Source organism: Nycticebus coucang, chromosome 3 (assembly GCF_027406575.1).
Source record: "Nycticebus coucang isolate mNycCou1 chromosome 3, mNycCou1.pri, whole genome shotgun sequence".
NCBI lineage: Eukaryota > Metazoa > Chordata > Mammalia > Primates > Lorisidae > Nycticebus > Nycticebus coucang.
In genome coordinates, this window is record NC_069782.1 from 158,056,466 (window position 1) to 158,076,209 (window position 19,744).

The 19,744-nt window shown below is 45.2% G+C and overlaps 2 protein-coding genes across 6 annotated transcripts in view; one reads left to right on the top strand and one right to left on the bottom strand.

The window, feature by feature from the left end:
* Positions 1-19,744, top strand: part of GLRX3 (glutaredoxin 3) — a 162,007-nt gene that overhangs the window by 73,104 nt on the left and 69,159 nt on the right. The window lies entirely within an intron of this gene.
* C3H10orf143 (chromosome 3 C10orf143 homolog) overlaps positions 6,375-19,744 on the bottom strand; it is a 30,780-nt gene continuing 17,410 nt past the window's right edge. Inside the window, exons 2-5 of one of the 4 annotated variants that reach the window (XM_053584318.1) lie at positions 18,148-18,246; positions 16,023-16,187; positions 15,855-15,917; positions 6,376-6,927 (exon numbers count right to left, since the gene is read on the bottom strand). In XM_053584318.1, the coding sequence (XP_053440293.1) occupies positions 6,898-6,927; positions 15,855-15,917; positions 16,023-16,187; positions 18,148-18,246 (357 nt within the window). In that variant the 3' untranslated portion in view covers positions 6,376-6,897. Of the gene's footprint in view, positions 6,928-15,854; positions 15,918-16,022; positions 16,188-18,147; positions 18,247-19,744 lie in introns of all 4 variants that reach the window. The other 3 variants (XM_053584317.1, XM_053584319.1, XM_053584320.1) reach the window with 3 other exon arrangements.

Below are 19,744 nucleotides of genomic sequence, written 5' to 3' on the forward strand. Positions count from 1 at the left end.
GCCGTGGCCTCACACAGCTCACAGCAACCTCCAACTCCTGGGCTTAGGCGATTCTCCTGCCTCAGCCTCCCGAGTAGCTGGGACTACAGGCGCCCGCCACAACGCCCGGCTATTTTTTTGTTGCAGTTTGGCCGGGGCTGGGTTTGAACCTGCCACCCTCGGCATATGGGGCCGGCGCCCTACTCACTGAGCCACAGGCACCGCGTTTTGAGTGTTCAGATCTGTGGCATTAGCACATTGACTCTGCTGTGCGACTGTCACCACATCCATCCATCTCTGGAACTTTCTCATCTTCCCCAGGCTGCCCCTCCGGCTTTCCAGGTGTGCATGGCACAGCCCTATCTTCCTACCAGCTGCAGAAGACTTAACAGAGCTCATGTGAGGAATTGCCAGGAAATCCTCACCAAGTGTGCCATGTACTGCTACCAGATGGGCCAGAAGTCTCCCAAAGTCCCTTAAAATCTGATAAAAACCAAGAATCCTACCTAAGACCCCTAGTGGGTGGGGAGGGTGAGACGAGACAGGCTCTCCAGGCCTGTGGCTGTGGGGGAGGGGACTTCACAGTGGTGTCAGCGTGTGGATACCAGAGGAGGCCTGGATCTAATTCCTTAGTCACTGACATCTCGGTGGCCATGTACACCCACATGCAATAGTAATAGTGATTACTGTGGCCACACTGCATCCTAAGTCCATCACTGACTCTTCACAGAGAGTTATAGTGTGGGCACTGTTATCTCACTTTGCAGATGAGTGAGGCACAGACAGTGTCATGGCAGAGGGGACTGGACACAGTGGCTCGTGCCTGTAACCCTAGCACTCTGGGAGGCTGAGGTGAGTGGATCACCTGAGCTCAGGAATTCAAGACCAGCCTAAGCAAGAGACCCCACCTGTACTAAAAATAGAAAACTAGCTACGCGTGGTGACGGGCGACTGTAGTCCCAGCTACTCAGGGGGTTGAGTCAAGATGATTGCTTGAACCCAAGAGTTTGAGATTGCTGTGAGCTATGATGACACCATGGAACTCTAGATAGTGTGACAAAATGAGACTGTCTCAAAAACAAACAAACCAAAAAAACCCACAACAGTGGCAGAGGGATCCAGGCAGGCAGCATGCCTAGCCCTCTGATGTCACTAGAGGTTGACAGTGGCTTCCTAGACTGACAAAGTGAATTGTTCAAATTACTCCAGAAAACAGAATGCCTTCTACTCCGGGGGCCAGGAGATTTCTGCGCCTGCACAAAGGATCCCGTTTCACTGAACCCTGAATGACCTGGGCAGTGTGCTACAACAGCCCGAGGGTGATTCAAAGTGCAGAATCCCAGACCCCGCCACAGAACTAGAGTCTGCATTTTAACCATACCCATCCCACAGGTCCATGAGTGGTTGGTAAGCAAGAGTCTGAAGGAGGCAGATGCTGGAGGCCAGCTGGGAACTGAGGCCGCTGACTGCAGACCAGTGCTGCAGCTGCCTGAGCTTCCATCCTTACCAGGACAATGAAGATAATTCTCCCAGAGTTTCTGAGAGTTAAACACGATGGTGTATGTAAAGTAAATCAGCACAGTGCCTGACAGGCAGTGTTGTTCAGTAGAGCCAGCTTCCCTACTTTTGCATTTGAAGGAAAGTGCACTAGTATGTTTTAAACCTCAGTTTTTCAGGAAATGATCTAGTGTGACAGCAATAAACAGAAAATGTAATGGAATGAAGATTACCTGGGATCGAGTTTGAAGCAGACCTATACTAACAGAGCAAAAAATGAGGGAAAAAAAACGATCACAGCAAAATGTACTATCTCTCTGGGCAAGGTTCAGTATTATAAAACTACCCCTTATCCTACAATTGATCAATAAATGCTACACAAATCTAATCAATTTTATCTGGTTTTTATTTTTGAAATTTGACAAAATGATCCTAAGTTGGTCTGGAAGCATGAGCATGTGAGAAGAGCCAGGGACATTTTGACACAGAAAATTATCAAAGAGAGATGAAAGGAACTCCTTCACCACGCAGGTGCATGGACCTGGAAACTCTTCTGCAACTGTGTTTAATAAAAAGGCTGAATACACATGGCACACGCACAGCCTGACAGCCACTGGATGAGAAAGGTCAGAGAATAGAGAAGAATGTGCAGAAACCACCCTACATGTGATAAAACAGGAACTCACGGTTAATGGAAAAAAGATGTTCTTAGTATAACTGGTTAATAATTGGGAAAAAATGAAGTTAGCTATAGCACTTTTAATACTCCCAAATTATAGCTAGGGCAGTTTTAAATATTTGTAATCAAGCAAAATGATAGATGTTCACTCTCAATGGACTTATAATTAATTGATATATACATAATCTTCGGGAAAGGAAGGCCTTTCTTTATTTCCTTTTTTTTTTTGAAGGGTCTTACCAGGTTGCCCAGGATAGATTTTAACTCTGTGCTCAAACTATCCTCCTGCCTCAGCCTCCAGAACAGCTGCAACCACATGCTGCAATGCCCAGCTGGAAGACCTTTTTCGAAGAATTACAAAGCTAGAAGCCAAGAAAAAAGCTGACAGATGTAACAGTGAAAAACTTTCCCATGACAAAGGATATGTAAAAATCATTGAAAAGAAAGTGATAAATAATAAACTGGGAAAAATACTTGCAACATGAGAGATAAACAGACTTAATAGACTAAAGAACTCTTAAAAATAATGAAAAGATATACATCCCAGGAGAAAAACAGGCAAAGATGGAAAGTTCATGGAAGAAGACACACACACGGCACACACCCACACACACCCACCCCCACACACACACGCAAGGTACACACACACAGCACACACACAAGGTACACACACAGAGCACACACACACACGGCACACACACAAGGTACACACACAGAGCGCACACATACACCGCACACACACAAGGTACACACACAGAGCACACACACGGCACACACACAAGGTACACACACAGAGCACACACACACACAAGGTACACACACAAGGTACACACATGGAGCACACACACAGAGCGCACACACACACACACACAAGGTACACACACAAGGTACACACACACAGCACACACACAAATACACACACAGAGCACACACACACAGAACACACAAAAGGTACACACACACGTCATACACATGGCACACACAGACACACAGCACACACACACACACACCACACACAGCAAACACACAAGGTACACACACATTCACACACACGCTTCATTCAATGGAAGTGTCATGAGTGACGCACAGAGTCAACCACAAAGTCAGTAGCAAAGGTCAGACCTGCAGACGGGCAAGGATCAGACTTACAGAAAAAAACAAAATTGAATCTACTCAAGCTTCTGGAGTAACTACCAATTTACAGGAAATACAGGGTCAGAGAGGCAGGTAAAACATGAGGGACATGCAGTTGGGAAAACTGATACAAACTAAACAGACTGGTTTCTTGAAAAATGCATTGTGAAGGGCAAGGAGAGGTGGAGAGGTGGAGACCCTTCACTGGAGACTCAGACATGTCAGCTAGTCATAATTCAAACAGGTTGTAAAAAACACAATACAAAAAACAATTATTTATGAAACTGACAAAGTACATGGAAAATTGATCAGAAACTGGGTATGACGCTACAGAAGGAGTTACCGTGAACCCTGTGTTCAGGAAGACGACTGTACTGTGGCTCTGCTTTTCAGGGTCCCCTTGGGAGACACACTGAAAACCCTGCAGCTGAAATCACTCCGTCCTGGGTGCACTTCCAGCACAGCGGCTGTGGCACGGCAGGGCTCCGGGCACTGTTTGTTCTGTCAACTTCTGTGTGTGTTCAAAACACTTCAAGTTAAAAAAAAAAAAAAAAGTCTCTGCCCAACGTTGGTGAAGGGGAAGGGACATGAGCTCTTGGAACACCTTTCTAGAGGACAGAAAACCAGAAGGTGCCCTCTGATCCAGCCATTCAACTTCCAGAATGTTCTCTCATGAATATAAAACTTCACAAAAATGTATGTAAGGATGGCACCCGTAGCTCAGTCAGCAGGGCCCTGGCCACATACACCAAGGGTGGTGGGTTCAAACCTGGCCCCAGCCAGCTAAAACGACAATGATAACTGCCACAACAGCAACAACAACGAAAAATTGTGTTGTGACAGGTACCTGTAGTCCTACCTACCCTACACCTGCCTAGCCTTGGGAGGCTGAGGCAAGAGAATCGCTTAAGAGTTTGAGGTTGTGGGTGGCACCTGTGGCTCAGTCGGTAAGGCGCCGGCCCCATATACCAAGGGTGGCGGGTTCAAACCTCAGCCCCGGCTGAACTGCAACCAAAAAATAGCCGGGCGTTGTGGCGGGCGCCTGTAGTCCCAGCTACTCGGGAGGCTGAGGCAAGAGAATCGCTTAAGCCCAGGAGTTGGAGGTTGCTGTGAGCTGTGTGATGCCATGGTACTCTACTGAGGGCCATAAAGTGAGACTCTGTCTCTACAAAAAAAAAAAAAAAAACCCAGTTCAGTGACATCTCTTCAGATTTTGCCTATTAGCTAATAGGTGTCAGTACCTGCTGCAGTGGACAGCTGACTTGGCAGGGGGAGTCCTGTGGGGAGTTCTTCCAGAGAGCCTCCCCCACCAAGTAGGGTGATGCCTCCTGCTGGGCACCCAGCTCTTTCCTGGAGGTGAGGAGGCTTCTCTAATTTGCAGACAGCCTATTCGAGGGGGCTAGCTTAAAACTGCTCCAGGCAGAGCGGTCAGAAAGCCTGTCCCGAGGGCGGACACCTGCTACAGCATCTGGCCCAGTTGCCAGCAGGTCCGTGTGGCCGTGGGGGATGGGTGGGTTTGCTCTCCTTTCTGCATCTTCCAGATTCTTCTACAATGACGTACTATGTTTATAATCATTCAAAACTCACTTAAATCAGTTCTACCAAAAATGTTCATTTTCCTCATGCTTTTTAGGCTGCAGGGCCCAAAAGGAGGCTAGTTGAGCTGGGGAGTAGAGGCTATTCTCGTAGCCAGGGATAATTCTGAAGCTGGGTTGGTGGGGCAGCTATGTGACAGCCAGTCAGTGAAGGGGAAGGAGGGTGAGCTGCCAGGGCTGCTCCATGTTCCAGGGCTGCATGGCCATGGGTGGGACCCTGCTGGGGCACGGCCCATCTAAGGAGGGGCTGAGGTATGTGCCAAGTCTAGAAAGGTGGCCTGGAAGGCTGGAATTTCAGAGCATTCTAATTTGTGGCCTCTACTAAATGCAAAGAAACATTGGCACACCCTTCAGGTGCCCTGCCACTAGCCTCCCCATGCCTAGTATTCTCATTACAATGCTAAGCAGCTGTGATGAAACTGCTGGTCCCCACACTCTGGGTAGCTGCACCTCACCCTCTTTGCCATTTCCATACTGTCGTAACCTTTGGCTTTGTCAGGACAGAGGCCTGTTTTGGGTCTGGGGAGCTATGCCTTGAGAAGGGAGGGGCAGACACTGAGTAGTTGCCACACACCTGCATGTGCTGACCATGAGCCCTGTGGCAGCTGTGGGGACAGAGGTGGGGACAGGAGGCTCCAGGAAGCTGAGGACTCATCGGGGTCACGCAGTCAAATGTCTGATGGAGAGGAGATGGGGCCATATTCCACAGAGCAGGACAGTTCTTTACCTGAGAGATTCCCTTCCTGTATAGTAAGTATCTGGGGTGCTCTGTGAACTGCTTCAATTACAAAACACCTGCCAGTAATACAGAGACTTCTCTTCTCCCCATGAATTTGGCTGGAAAGGACGAGTTTACTCACAAAAAACAGAACATGAACCTAAGAGTTTTCATTTTTTCCCATCAGAATTAAGATGTGTATTTCATTTTAAAAAGAGAGGAACAAACACAAACTCTTAAAAAAAATAGGTTTGAAGGTCACAAATCCTGGTACTTTTTCCTGTCTCACAGCCTTGACTGCTTTGGCATGGACGAGGGTCCTCCTTCTAATCTGGTTACAGTTCTGGGGTCTTATTCAGGATTGATGGAGATGTGTCCTGTCACTCTGGATAATCCTTATCACAAGTGGCACTGTGCCCGCTTCTGTCAACGTCTTGCCTTCCTCTGCCCCATTGTTCCAGTGTGGACACAACCGAACACCATGATGATGTGTGGACTGGGCTCTTCCCAAGGCCAGTGCTGAGGACTACCCCTGCCAGGGAACAGACCTCTGTGAATAACACGAGGAAATCAGGCCTCATGGGGCTCCAACCCTCCCCTAGCTTTGGGAGCTTAAAGAGCTTGAGATCAATTCTATAATCCAGTGGTTTCTTTGGACCTTGTCTTTTATGTGAACAGCATATCTGAGGAAGCTTTCAAACCTCAGGAAAATAACTCCAATCTCCACAGTCAGAAAATGAACAACAACAACAACTAAAAAAAAAAAAAAGAGAGAGAAAAAGAACAATTTCCATTTTAATAAAAAAGAGGTTCTATCTTTGATAACTTTGGTTGGAGAATTATACAGATCAGATTAAATACTAGCATTTAGTAAAATTCATTTAAGATTATACAGCATTTTAAATAAAAAAATAAGTCTTTTAAAGAGTACAAAGCAGTCCTGAATATACCCATAAAACTGAAAAGTATGAAAGTGGGACTGTATCTGGACACGATTTCATAAGCATGGTTCCCATACCTCATAGGGAGTTTGACATGGAATTTTTAACTTTTAAATAATGCAGTGGATCTCCCTCTTATGCCAGATACATTCTGAAGTGACGTGGATCCTCCTGGCTCTTGTGCAGAGGATGGTAGGATTACCTGGATGAGAGGACAAAGAGCCCCTTGAGCATGGAGCACTGTGATGCTATGAACAGGTGGGCACCCAGATGCATCTGTAGGAGACTGATGCTTGCTTCACCCAGAGGGGTCAAAATCATAATTGGAATCTTCTTTTTTCCAGATGGTATCTTCTAACGATTCTCAGTGTGGTTAAAATGCCCCTACGAAAAGAAAACAGCACATTGTGGGGATTAACTTACCTTGGCCACGTTCATACACCTTGGCTACATATTCCCCAACAAGAAGAGCTGCATTTACAATGTCTGCGCTAAAACCTGTAAATAGTATCTTCACTTCTGAGGTGAGCATAGATATCGATTATTAATACAGATTATGCTATAATTCAGACATTTAAAGCATTTCCAATAGTGCCTGGTATATACAATGTTCTCAGTAAATGTTATTTCCCTCCTCTCCTACAGCACTATGAGGAAAAATAAGAGAACGAAAATATTATCTGCATATTCAAAAAACACATTTAAAAAAATGATGTTGTCTAAGTATACAATCAGATTCAACACAAAGCAGCTCTTTTCACTGGGGACAATTGGAAGTAACCCAGGCTCACAGCGACCTCCGCCAGGGCCCACTCCCTGCCCACCCCTCAGCTCCTGCAGCAGGCCTCTCCTCCTCTCTTCACCTTCACCCGCAGAAGTAACTGGGAGAACCAGACGACTGGGGACGGACACTCGGCCAGACACTGTACCACTGTGCAATGAGGTCTCGTTAGCATCTAGGAATCTCGGTCACGCTTGGCCATATATACTGGAACAAAGGCAGAGGCAAGCATGGCCTTTGTCGTGCAAGGATCACACCACAATGGCAAATGGGCTCCCTGAGCTAGTTGAGGCCCAGAAAGGTGCAGTGGGCTAGGCAGTGGGGGAACGAAGTAGCCCTGTCCCTGATGACGTCCCTGTTTCCTGGAAGGCAGGTGCTGCCCTGAGCCCCAAGACCCGGCAGGAGCCTTGCAGGGCAGCATGCTGATTGCCTGTCCACGACTCATCCCAGTGATCAGAACAAAAGGCTACAGCTGCAGGGAAGCGCAGACACGACTCTACCTGCTGGGAGCCCCGAGGAAGACTGCACAAGGTTATCTCACATGGGCCACGAAGAGCGTCTTAGGACGTGGGAGGAGGCAGCCCCAGCAGGGTTAACAGCACAAGGTCTGACTGTTCTGGAACTAGAGCAGCTTTCCATGATGGCTAAAGGCAGAGGTTCATAGGGACATGGGCAGGGATCACCAATCTGCCTGGGAAAGCAGGCTGTACTGACACTGTGAAGGGCCCTGAATGCCACGATGAACTTACTGTGCTTCCCACAGTAGCCTCAGAATTACACATGGTAACAGGTATCACTTCAGGAAAGGACACTGTGGAAACATGTCTCTTCACTGCAGTTCTCAAGGTCTTTAACAGTCTAATGTAAATCAAATTTCCAAAAGGTGAGGGAAGTATGCAGCATTTGAGGCACTGACCTTTGGCCCGAGACCCCTCTGTGGTAAGACCCTCAGTAGTAGAAGCTCAGCTGGAGAACCACAGCTCTCGGCAGTAAACCACAGAGACAAGGTCAGTGTCAGCTGTGGGGGAAGAAGTGAGGGCCAGGAGATGACAGGCCTCCATTGTAGGAGAAACAGTGGGACTGGGGGAGGTGCTTTTCAATAATTTCATCCTTGTCATTGTCATCACCTCCACATAACTCAAAAAATTAAAATGGCCAGGTACAGTGGCATGTGCCTGTTGTCCCAGCTATGTGGGAGGCACAGATGGGAGCATCACTTGAGCCGAGGCGTTCAAGGACAGCCGAGGTAACGGTGAGTTGGTGTCTCTAAATATATGAAATTGGCTTGAGGCCTATGGCTCAAGTGGCTAAGGCGCCAGCCACATACACCTGAGCTGGTGGGTTCAAATTGAGCCAGGGCCCGCCAAACAATGACAGCTGCAACCAAAAAATAGCCAGGCGTTGTGGTGGGCGCCTATAGTCCCAGCTACTTGGGAGGCAGAGGCAGGAGAATCCCTTAAGCCCAGGAGTTGGAGGTTGCTGTAAGCTGTAATACCACAGCATTCTACCAGGGCGACAGCTTGAGGCTCTGTCTCAAATAAATAAATAAATAAATGAAATTAAAAGCTTTTCAAAAAAAACCTTTTTTTTTTTTTTTTTGAGACAGAGTCTCACTTGTCACCCTTGGTAGAGTGTGGTGGCATCACAGCTCACAGCAACCTCCAACTCTTGGGCTTAAGCGATTCTCTTGCCTCAGCCTCCCGAGTAGCTGGACTACAGGCACCTGCCACAATGCCCAGCTATATTTTTTGTTATTGTTGTCTGTTGTTTAGCAGGCTGTGGCCAGGACCCATCTGCAAAGTGAAGGATGCCTGTGCTTCATCATGAACTTCCAAGTTGTAATCTTTCAGGTTCTTGGAGATTTGGATTGTCCTGTTTGTTACATTTCCTAACATCTCCCCCACCCATGGTAGTAGATTTGTTTGTGTGTGTGTGTGTGTGTGTTTTGTAATCGAATCCTCAGTGGGGGTTATTTTATCTCTGGACCTTGTATAGACTAGATGGTGGAAGCCTGCTTACAGGATAATTCTGGACTAACCACTCTTCACAGCCTTAAGGACATCAATGGCCTCTACCCATTTCTACGTGAAGGCTTTAACTTTGGTTCCTGGGTTACTGAGACAGAACAGACTTGGAGCCCATTTTATGCACAGGTTGGTATTTTAATTTCCAATCCCCTTTTAAAGTACAGTTAGAACTTCAAGGCTCTGAACTTTAGGCCAAGGTCCAAATTCTAGCTCCCACATCTCTTTTAGGCCAAAATTGCATCCATCTCAGGACATCAGAATTCCAGTCCCCAGGCTGTAGGCCCATTCTCTATTGGGTAGAGTGCCGTGGTGTCATAGCTCACAACAACCTCCAACTCAGACTCCAGAAATCCTTCTGAGTAGATGGAAACCCAATAAACCCCAAAACCCAATAAAGGCCAAGCCCCAAGAACGAGCACTGAGAAATGAGTCTGTACCTACTGCTCTGCTTGTTTCCTCTCCTCACTCATCACATGATCAGTGATGTACTCAGTGTTTTACGAGTGGTTCCCTGGCCTCTCTGTCTGTAGCAGGAGGGCACACGTCTGCCTTAGCGCAGTCTAACATGCTTGCAGAAGTCTGAATCACACTTTGTTTTCCTTCTAGTCATCTGAGGCCCCTCAGCTCCTTCAGAATCTGAAAATGATCTAAAAACAGTTCATTTTTCAAAAAAGTAGTTCTCTGGTATCCATATTCCAGAGCAAACATTTGCAGTCATATGGTGCCAGAACCTGAACCTACTATCAGTAGTCTGTTCAGACTCATCTACACTGGGACTGGTATTTGGCAACACTGACACAGCCAGATTCTTCTGTTGGCCAGCCCACTCGCTCACAGCTTGAATAAATCAGCCCTGTGTCTTAGCCAAGAACCTCTCATTGTGTCTGGGATGACGCCCACAAGAGCCACAATACCACTGCCACACTTCTCAGAGGGTGCTTGAGCTGGTTGCTGGGCCATCAGCGTGGGGGACTAACCCTGGCACGCTGACTGCAAACACACAGATCAGCCAAAAAAAGCAGAGAGGAGGGGACTCCAAGGAGACCTCGCAGGCTTCTGCTGCCCCATCAACCATGCCACATGGCAGGCTGATCACTTAACCCCTGGGGGCCTCATTTTCCTTATCTGTAAATTGACGGGGTTAGACCAATGAACTCCAGCATCCTCGCCAAACGAAGGGAAAAATGCATGGAGCACAATTTGATTCTTACGGAATGATCAATGAAACTCCTGCTGATCCCTCCATGATTGTGTTTTCTGCTCTCAGGACAGAGGAATAAAGGCCTGACAAGTGCTAGCCGTTGCTAAAATAGGATCGTTGCATCGATCTCGGTTAATCTATGTTGGAATGTTACATTTTCATCCTCGGCCACTGTCCCTGGCCTGACACTTAGACCCACCAGCTTAAGCACTGGCAGCATCTCTCTGACCACTTCAGGCCCAGGAGGAGGGCAGAGATCACCAGGTTCTGGGTAGCTCCTGTTTTACTCCAGAATTTACAGATGATGCAGCTGTAGGAAGCAATTTACTAATAATTTACAGATATGTAAACAAAATAAACAGACATATTTTAAAGGTCATGCATTTGAAGATAAGAGGAAAGGCAAAAAAAAAGTATCCACTTAGGATCAGAATAATCACACTTTGGCTCCTCCTGCTGTTCCTACTGAGGAAAACCGCACCGAACACCCCGCTGTGGTACCCTGGATTTTTACTCCCTCGCTGCCTGCCCCTGTGCATGTGCATGTGCACACACATCCCGTGTACAGAGACACACACATGCACACCAGTCCATACACACAAAGCACACGCATACACACATGCCTTCATCAGGCAGCGGATTTCAGTGTCAAAAAGTGAACACAGACTTATGCAGACACCTCCTTTAGTACCAAGCTTCACAAGGCTAATGAATAGGCTGGTATACAAAATCAGTCCGGGGGAGAAGGGCTCCATGACGCCAAGAAACATCATATTTCGCACAATGGCTTTTAAGTGGCAATTTCCTACCAGTTTGAGCAGTAAGATCCAATAGCACAGATTAAAAAAAAAAAATCAGAGGGGCCAGGCACCATGGCTCAGGCCTGTTATCCCAGCATTCTGGGAGGCCGAGGCAAGTGGATCCCTTGAGCTCACAAATTCAAGACCAGCCCAAGCAAAAAGCAAGACCCCATCTCTACTAAAAATATAAAAACTGGCTCAGTGCCTGTGGCTCAAGCCACGTACACCAGAGCTGGCGGGTTTGAATCCAGCCCGGGCCTGCCAAACAACAATGACAGCTACAACCAAAAAATAGCCAGGTGCTGTGGTGGACGCCTGTGGTCCCAGCTACTTGGGAGGCTGAGGCAAGAGAATCGCTTAAGCCCAGGAGTTGGAGTTTGCTGTGAGCTGTAATGCCATGGAACTCTACCCAGGGTGACAGCTTGAGGCTCTGTTTCAAAAACAAACAAATAAAATAAAAACTGAGGCAAGAGGATCCCTTGAGTCCAAGAATTGGAAGTTTCTGTGAGCTATGATGCCACGGCATTCTACTCAGGGCAACAACTTGACTGTCACCAAAAAAAAAGCAAAGGGACATCAAGGGCAACAGGACGGGGCTTCGCTGCATTTTCCCATAGCGTGCAGGCTCTCCCCGCTACTGTGACTTAGCAGGATGGCTCTGCAGCCCTCCAGACTGTGGTGCCTGTGGAATGAGGAGCTGACCCTGATGGGGTGGAGGAGGGGAGGGTGACAGACCCAGAAGCCCATGCTGGTAACAGTAGTCTTGTCCCCACAGCAGGATTCCTGTACTCCTTAGCTTAGTAGCCCAGGAAGGCTCCAGTGAGAACACAGAAACCAGCCCAGAGATTTCAAACAGAAGGAATTTAACACAGGATTCAACTTCACAAAGGATGAAACAGATGAGAAGCCCATGGGAGAGTGAGGTAACCAAACACCTGTCACAGCCAAAGCCACCAGCTCCCAGGGCTGGGAGGACAGGGAGGTGGTGTGACCTGAGAGGCAAGAGCTGGGACTACAGGGAGGGAAACAGGAAATGCTTCCTCCCATCCTCCTGACAATGGAGTGTGCTGCCAGTACCTCACACCGGCTGAATCTACCCAAGTCAGAAGTGAAGGGGTCTGAGAAATATAGTCTTCACCATACAGAGGAGGGGGCAGCCAAAGAGGGGAACAGAGCTGAGACAACAGGTAACTGACCATCCTGCCAGGCCAATAAAACCTGAGGGTGGTCCCTTCCCCTAAAAGATCCCAGGACTGAGGAGCTGCAAAACAGCAGAGACCAGACCCCACTAGGAAACGCCTCCTTTCCCCTCAACAAACATCTTAAGTTTTCTCTACAGTTTTCCACCTTATAAGCCCCAGTCCCCTTTTCACATGTCTTCTTTTGAGTGTTCTGGAGATCTCTGGCAGGCAGGTAAGGCTTTACTTAATTGGTTTGAACTGCAAACGGCCTAACTTCCCTATTACACTTGGCTGCCATGTGGCCCTCACACAGCAGGCCAAGCTGGTCCGAGAAAGGAAGCCCACTCTGGAGACATCTGTGGAAGGAGAGGAAAAGGAAAGATGAATCCTGGTGATGGGCACCATCTACCTGCTTCTGGGCCTGCAAGGCCTACACAGAAAGCACACACAGAGAACAAGAAGCCAGCCCTGGATGCATAATGCCAGGTCCCGCCACACCCAATGCGACTTTCAGCAATGTGAGTAGGGTGATTCAGGGCTAAGAGGAGATGTTTCTAAATAATAATGTACACTGAGAGTTGAACCAGCACCGTAATTACTACACAAAACCAACTCGGTGACTCCTGAAACTGTCACCACTGTAAACGACAAGCCAGAATTGGTCAAGTAGGAAAAAGACCAAAATGCAAACCTGGAAGAGAGTCTACAGAAAACGTCCCTGTGTGTGCAAGAAGTCAAGACCTTACACATGTGAGGAAGGACTCATTGATAAAAATAAGGAAAGGAAGCCGGGCTGGTGGCTCACGCCTGTAATCCCAGCACTCTGGGAGGCTGCATCGTGCAGATCGCCTGAGCTAGAATGAGACCCTGTCTCTAAAAATAGCCAGGCATTGTGGCAGGCGCCTGTAGTCCCAGCTACCTGGGAGGCTGAGGAAAGGGAATCGCTTGAGTCCAAGAGTCGGAGGTTGCTGTGAGTTATGATGCCACGGCACTCTACTGGGGGCAATAAAGTGAGACTCTGTCGCAACAAAATTTTTAAAAATTAAAAAAAAAAATAAAGGTGTAGGAATAGAAGGCTACAGGAACTTAGACCACCAAGCTGTGAGTGCTCAGAACAGATCACCTGATGTCCTCCTGAGGTCAGAAATATATTAGTGAGACAGGACACATGAGAGCTTACTGGGAGAAAACCACCCAACAAGCTGAAAATCAAGTGCAAGTTTCCAGGTTAGAAATTCCACAAAAACCACCCTTGATATAACCTTTGCTTCTCTTTGATCCAAGGGAGCCATTCTGAGTCATCCACGGGAATTACGGGCCAGGAGACTGGCATGCTCGTGTGTACCCAGGCAAGCACTTGTGAATGGAACCGCAGTTAATAAAGTCTTCTGAAATTTGGAACTGTTGCCCATAGGTGATTTATGGTTAAGCACAACTCCCTGGGATCTTGCATTTCTAAAAATACTATTTGCTTTTTATTTAACACTGAACCTTTTGATGTTTTAGAATACAAAAATAGTAAGTGTCTTATTATTTTAAGAGCTTAGGAGAGAAACTAGCCATATTATTAGAAAAAGAAGATATATGCAGCCGTAGTCTGTTCAAATATCAAGAGGTGTGACTTTTCAAATTCACATTTCAATCTTTATTTACATAAGACTTTTAGAAATAGTGGGTGTAAATATTAAAACACCCAAGCCTGTGTGAAATTTTATTGAGAATAACTACAAATAAAAGGAAACTGATTTTTTAAAGTCAGTTTCTGAAATTTAGATGAAAAGAATATTAAGCATTAGCCAAAAAAATGATATTTACATATCAATGTAAGTTTTCTGCTCATAGATTCATTTCCTATGAAACATAACAGAGGCAAGCTTGGGGAATTACAAAGAAAGGAAAAATCCTAATCAAATAGGTACTGTTGTTCAAACAGAATATTAGCCAAAATGATCCAATCAGTTGCCTGAACTAAATATTTTTTTTCTTTAAGACATTTGTGCCAGAACATAACCCATCAGAGCATTAAGAATCTGTATTACATTCCAAGCGTTTGCCTCTAATAGATGGGGAGATTTGGAACATACATCGTAAAAGGAGTGGGAAAAAGAAGGGTACTAGTCAGTCTCCAGCAAATATATAATTTCACCAAAACAGGGTCATACTTCTCAAAGTAAGTACTATTTATTTACATCCCAGGATATGGTCGCAGCTATATGAATCAATTTAAATGTGCTAAGTTCAAGTTGCTGGATCTTTAATTTCCCCAGTGTTCAGAATTATACCCCAGAATGCAACATAATCTGCAAAAATTTTTCCCAGGATAGAATACAAACAGTAGATAAGTACACTGTCGTGTGCTGAGTTTCACCCTAACTTTGTTTTTGCATTTGTCTAAAGACTTCAGATAATCACAGTTCACCTGGATGATGCTGTCATGGTTTTAGGTCTTTGTTTAAAACAAAATCGGTGCCCACCATTATAAAACACAGTAACCGAACAATGTGTCAACTGAAGATCTCCATAATTTATTAACTGGATCTTTTGCTTATCAAAAACAGAGCAACACATTTCTCTAAAGATCTTTAGAGGACAGTCTCAGAAATATACTCACATACACACAAATTCCTGGTTTCTATGTGGGATTTAAATGCAATTCTATTTTATTGCAATATTAATATTTCAAATTTAAAATTAAAAATACCCTAAGAATTATAGAGGTTATCAAAGACATATTAACTTGTTCTTGGAGTGAGTTCAAAATTAATAACAAAGGTATTATTATGCTGATATATACTTGATGATATTCTGTCCAATAGGAGAGACTGAGAATGTGACTCTGGCAGTTTCTGGCCTCCTTTTACTTTCAATTAATGATGCAAACATTGTGTTTCCTTCTGAAATCTGTGATTTATGTGAAGTTTATAGAAACAGCCAAGAAAAAGCTTAAACAGAGAAAAGAAAAAAAGCAATGTTGATTCCCATTTAGATAATTAAATGAGAAAGTCAGGTATTTTCTCCAAGATGTCCTTAAATAATTCTCTGTTTTAACTAAATCAAGTGGCCTGTTCTATTCTCTAAACACTGCTTTTTAAAAGGAATTTTAAATGTATTTGCAAATTCTATTTCCAATCTAAAGCTGGAAACAAATTAGTTTGCACCCAACTGAATGCTAAGAGAAGCTTAAATCAATCTTCACCTTTTTATTTACGTCCCTCATTCCTTAGAAACATAATTGCAGTTTTTATTAACTTTGCTTTATGGATCTAATATTAAAGAAGAAGTCTATCTTTTATGTCACAGCAGGAAGGTTAATGCACTTACAGATTCCCCGGCAATACATCTTGGGCAAGGCTGGGCTAGGCTCCTTCCACCGTTCTGAGGAATCTAGTTAACAAATCACAGTTGCAGATGTATCAGAACAATGATTATTTACACTTTCTATTAAAATATTTAAATGGGCTAACTTGTTTGATGGGAAGAGTGACATACCCCTGCATTTGGCCTCCCCTCGCCACTCTCTGGCTTCAGGGGTGGGGGACAGCCTCTGGGTGGAGGCTCCCAGTCCCCTGGGTCCCAGGACACCAGGGTACAGGTGTTCACCTGGTGGCAGCCAGGCTCGTGCCCACTGGCTTCTAATCTCCTGCATACCCGTTTCTGAAACAAAAAAACTTTTGCTTTAAATGGGCTCATAAAGCATAATGCTCTAATTGAATTTGCTTTCAGTAAACTTCAGCTGCAAATATAGACCCCTGTGGAGCTGGAAAACTTTACAGAACATTGGAGATGACTTTAAACTTTATCTTTTCAGAATAACAACCATCTATCACATTTAACCTCATTATTTCTAACATCGTCTGATATTTACTTAATTTTATAGATTTAAAATAGTCATTTTAAACAATTTTGGCTGAAACTCTTGCAATAAACTATTGTTACTGGTTTACTGATATTGAAAATGTACAAAGCCTGTAAATTCTGTTCAAGCAACTAGTTATATGATTCAACACATTTTGCTTAGTATCAAGTTACACACCTTCTTAATGTAACACGAATAATTCACTTGTGAATAATTCTATGTTACTGGCACTGAAGAGAAAATTAATTTTGTTTACTTAAAAAAGTTGTACATAGGGGCGGCTCCTGTGGCTCAGTGAGTAGGGCGCTAGCCCCATATGCCGAGGGTGGCGGGTTCAAGCCCAGCCCCGGCCAAAATGCAACAAAAAAATAGCTGGGCGTTGTGGCGGGCGCCTGTAGTCTCAGCTGCTCGGGAGGCTGAGGCAAGAGAATCGCGTAAGCCCAAGAGTTAGAGGTTGCTGTGAGGTAACTATACCGCCCTCTACCTGAGGGTGGTATAGTGAGACTCTGTCTCTACAAAAAAAAAAAAAAAAAAAAGTTGTACATACAGTCCATAACTAATAACTTCAGAAAAGTTAGCATTTGGCTTTTGCTTCCACATGAACTAAAGACGATAATTAGAAAAGTAATCTTTCAATGCTACAGAAAAATGTATTCAGCCCCAAAGTCCCAAGACTTTGTGTATTTTTAGGGTAGAGCTGCGGAGTTAGGAGGACCTTTGTGAGCAGTCCTGTAGTCCACTGGGGCCCAACATGAACCGTCTGTCCCAGGACCCTGGACAGCCCGGGAGGCCCTGCGCAGGGCAGCTCCCCTGGTCATAAGATACATCCTAGTACACCGGCATCTCCTCAACCTCTTCAGTCACTTGCAAACCACCCTTTTGATTTTTGCCAAATTTGTTTATTATCTGTACTGTTATTTAATATTTTCTAAATTGGCTTTTTTTCACTTACTGGATTTATTCTATATAGAAACTTTATTTATTTATTTATTTTTTTTGTAGAGACAGAGTCTCACTTTATGGCCCTCGGTAGAGTGCCGTGGCATCACACAGCTCACAGCAACCTCCAACTTCTGGGCTTCAGCGATTCTCCTGCCTCAGCCTCCCGAGTAGCTGGGACTACAGGTGCCCACCACAACGCCCGGCTATTTTTTGGTTGCAGTTTGGCAGGGGCCGGGTTTGAACCCGCCACCCTCGGCATACAGGGCCGGCGCCTTACCAACTGAGCCACAGGCACCGCCCCAATATAGAAACTTTAAATACTATGACAAGGTAGAAATAATAAAAATGGGGGATGAAGAGAAAGGAAAAGAGTAAAATTGTCATTTTTATGTAGCTCACTGTTATATAATCGACAGGTGAATATCAAATGTACTGGAAAAAACTGAGTATTGGAGAGTAAAGGATTAAATAATAAAAAGGGTAGTTAGGAAATTAAACAGATATAAATACAAATAATCACTAGAAAATACAAATCTTAAATACAAATTGAAAATCACAAAAAAAGAGCAAAGATAAAACAGCAAATATAACAAAATATACATAATTATAAGATATTTTGATAAAGTTGCAAGTAAACAAGTCAGTCACGTCAATAAATACTAATGGGACTCGGCGTCTACAGCTCAGCAGCTAAGGCGCCAGCCACATACACCGGAGCTGGCGGGTTCAAATCCAGCCTGGGCCTGCCAAACAACAATGACAATTACAACCAAAAAATAGCCGGGAGTTGTGACGGGCGCCTGTAGTCCCAGCTACTTGGGAGGCGGAGGCAGGAGAATCACTTGAGCTCAGGAGTTGGAGGTTTCTGTGAGTTGTGATGCCACAGCACTCTACCCGGGGCGACAGCTTGAGACTCTGTCTCAAAACAAACAAACAAACAAATAAATACTAATGGGCTTAAACTCACCCATTACAAGAAAAAGGCTTTTAATTGGTTTTAATTCACAGAACAAGACCCAACTGCATGTACTATATGCAAGGAATATGCCTACAATCAAATGATTCAGAAAAGGTAAAAATAAAAAGGATAGACGATGGTCCACAGAGAAACGAAAAGGGAAGCAGGAGTAGACGGCACAGAACTCAAGCCCAAAGTGTTCAAAAAAACAAAGGACACTTTTGGCTCTGCGCCTGTCGCTCAGGGGTTAGGGCTCCAGCCACATACACTGGGGCTGGAGGGTTTAAACCCGGCCTGGGCCAACTAAACAATGACAACTGCAACAACAACAAAAATAGCTGGGCATTGTGGTGGGCACTTGTAGTCCCAGCTACTTGGGAGGCAGAGGCAAGATAACTGCTTAAGCCTAAGAGTCTGAGGTTGCTGTGAGCTGTAACGCCACAGTACTCTACCAAGGGTGACATAGTGAGACTCTGTCTCAAAAAAAAAAAAAAAAAAAAGACACTTTTTTAATGCTAAAAGCCACAGTTCACAGTGAACACATGAGACTCATGAACATCTATGAGTCAAATAACACAACCACTACCTTTATGAATTGAGACCATAGGAGATGTACACAGACACAGAAACACACTAATAATACAAGATTCAATATACCATTCTCAGGGCAAGGCAGTCGGTTATATAAAAAATAAAGAGACAGTGATCTAAAGACCATAATTAATCAAGGCAGATCTTATGGATATACTAAACTCTATCATACGCTGATAATAAAAAACACACATTCCACTTAAGAGCCTACAGTACAAAGAATACCATATAAGATCAGGTCCCCGAAAGGCTCTGGAGACAGACAGCTCTGCCACCTGCTCTTATGTGACTGTAACCAAGTCCCTTTCACTCTCTTCCCTCAGTGCCTTGACATTTAGAATGAATGGCTGTGAGTGGGAAAGTGAGTACAAGGAGCTACCCTAGACAGACACCAGGGGCATTTAGTTCTTCATTCCCATCCTTTCCAGCCCCTCACTACTTCCTCCATGTCTCCTCACATGACCCTAAGCATTTCCCTTCTAGGGTTACTTGGGTCCATGAGGTGCCTGCCCTAATCCAGAATCCCTAAAATGCTCACTGAGACTAGAGCTAGAGAGAGTGACTGTCAACCCTGAAGCGGAGCCAGGCCAAGCTAAGTTGATGGGGAACATAGCCCTTGTTCAAAGCAGACCCAAGGCAATAATCAACATATTTTCTTACCTGATAAGGACCGACAGTGGAGAAAGAGTAACAGCCATTAGACTGCCCCTCAAGGCCCTGGACACAATTGTCTGATCCCAGCCTGTTTCCCCATTTTCTGAGAGCCCTATAATCTAGCACCCCCAGGTCCTCCAACATGCCATGAAACTTTACCATGTTATGTGTGCATGCTATTACCTCTTTCTGGAATGCTCTTCCATACTT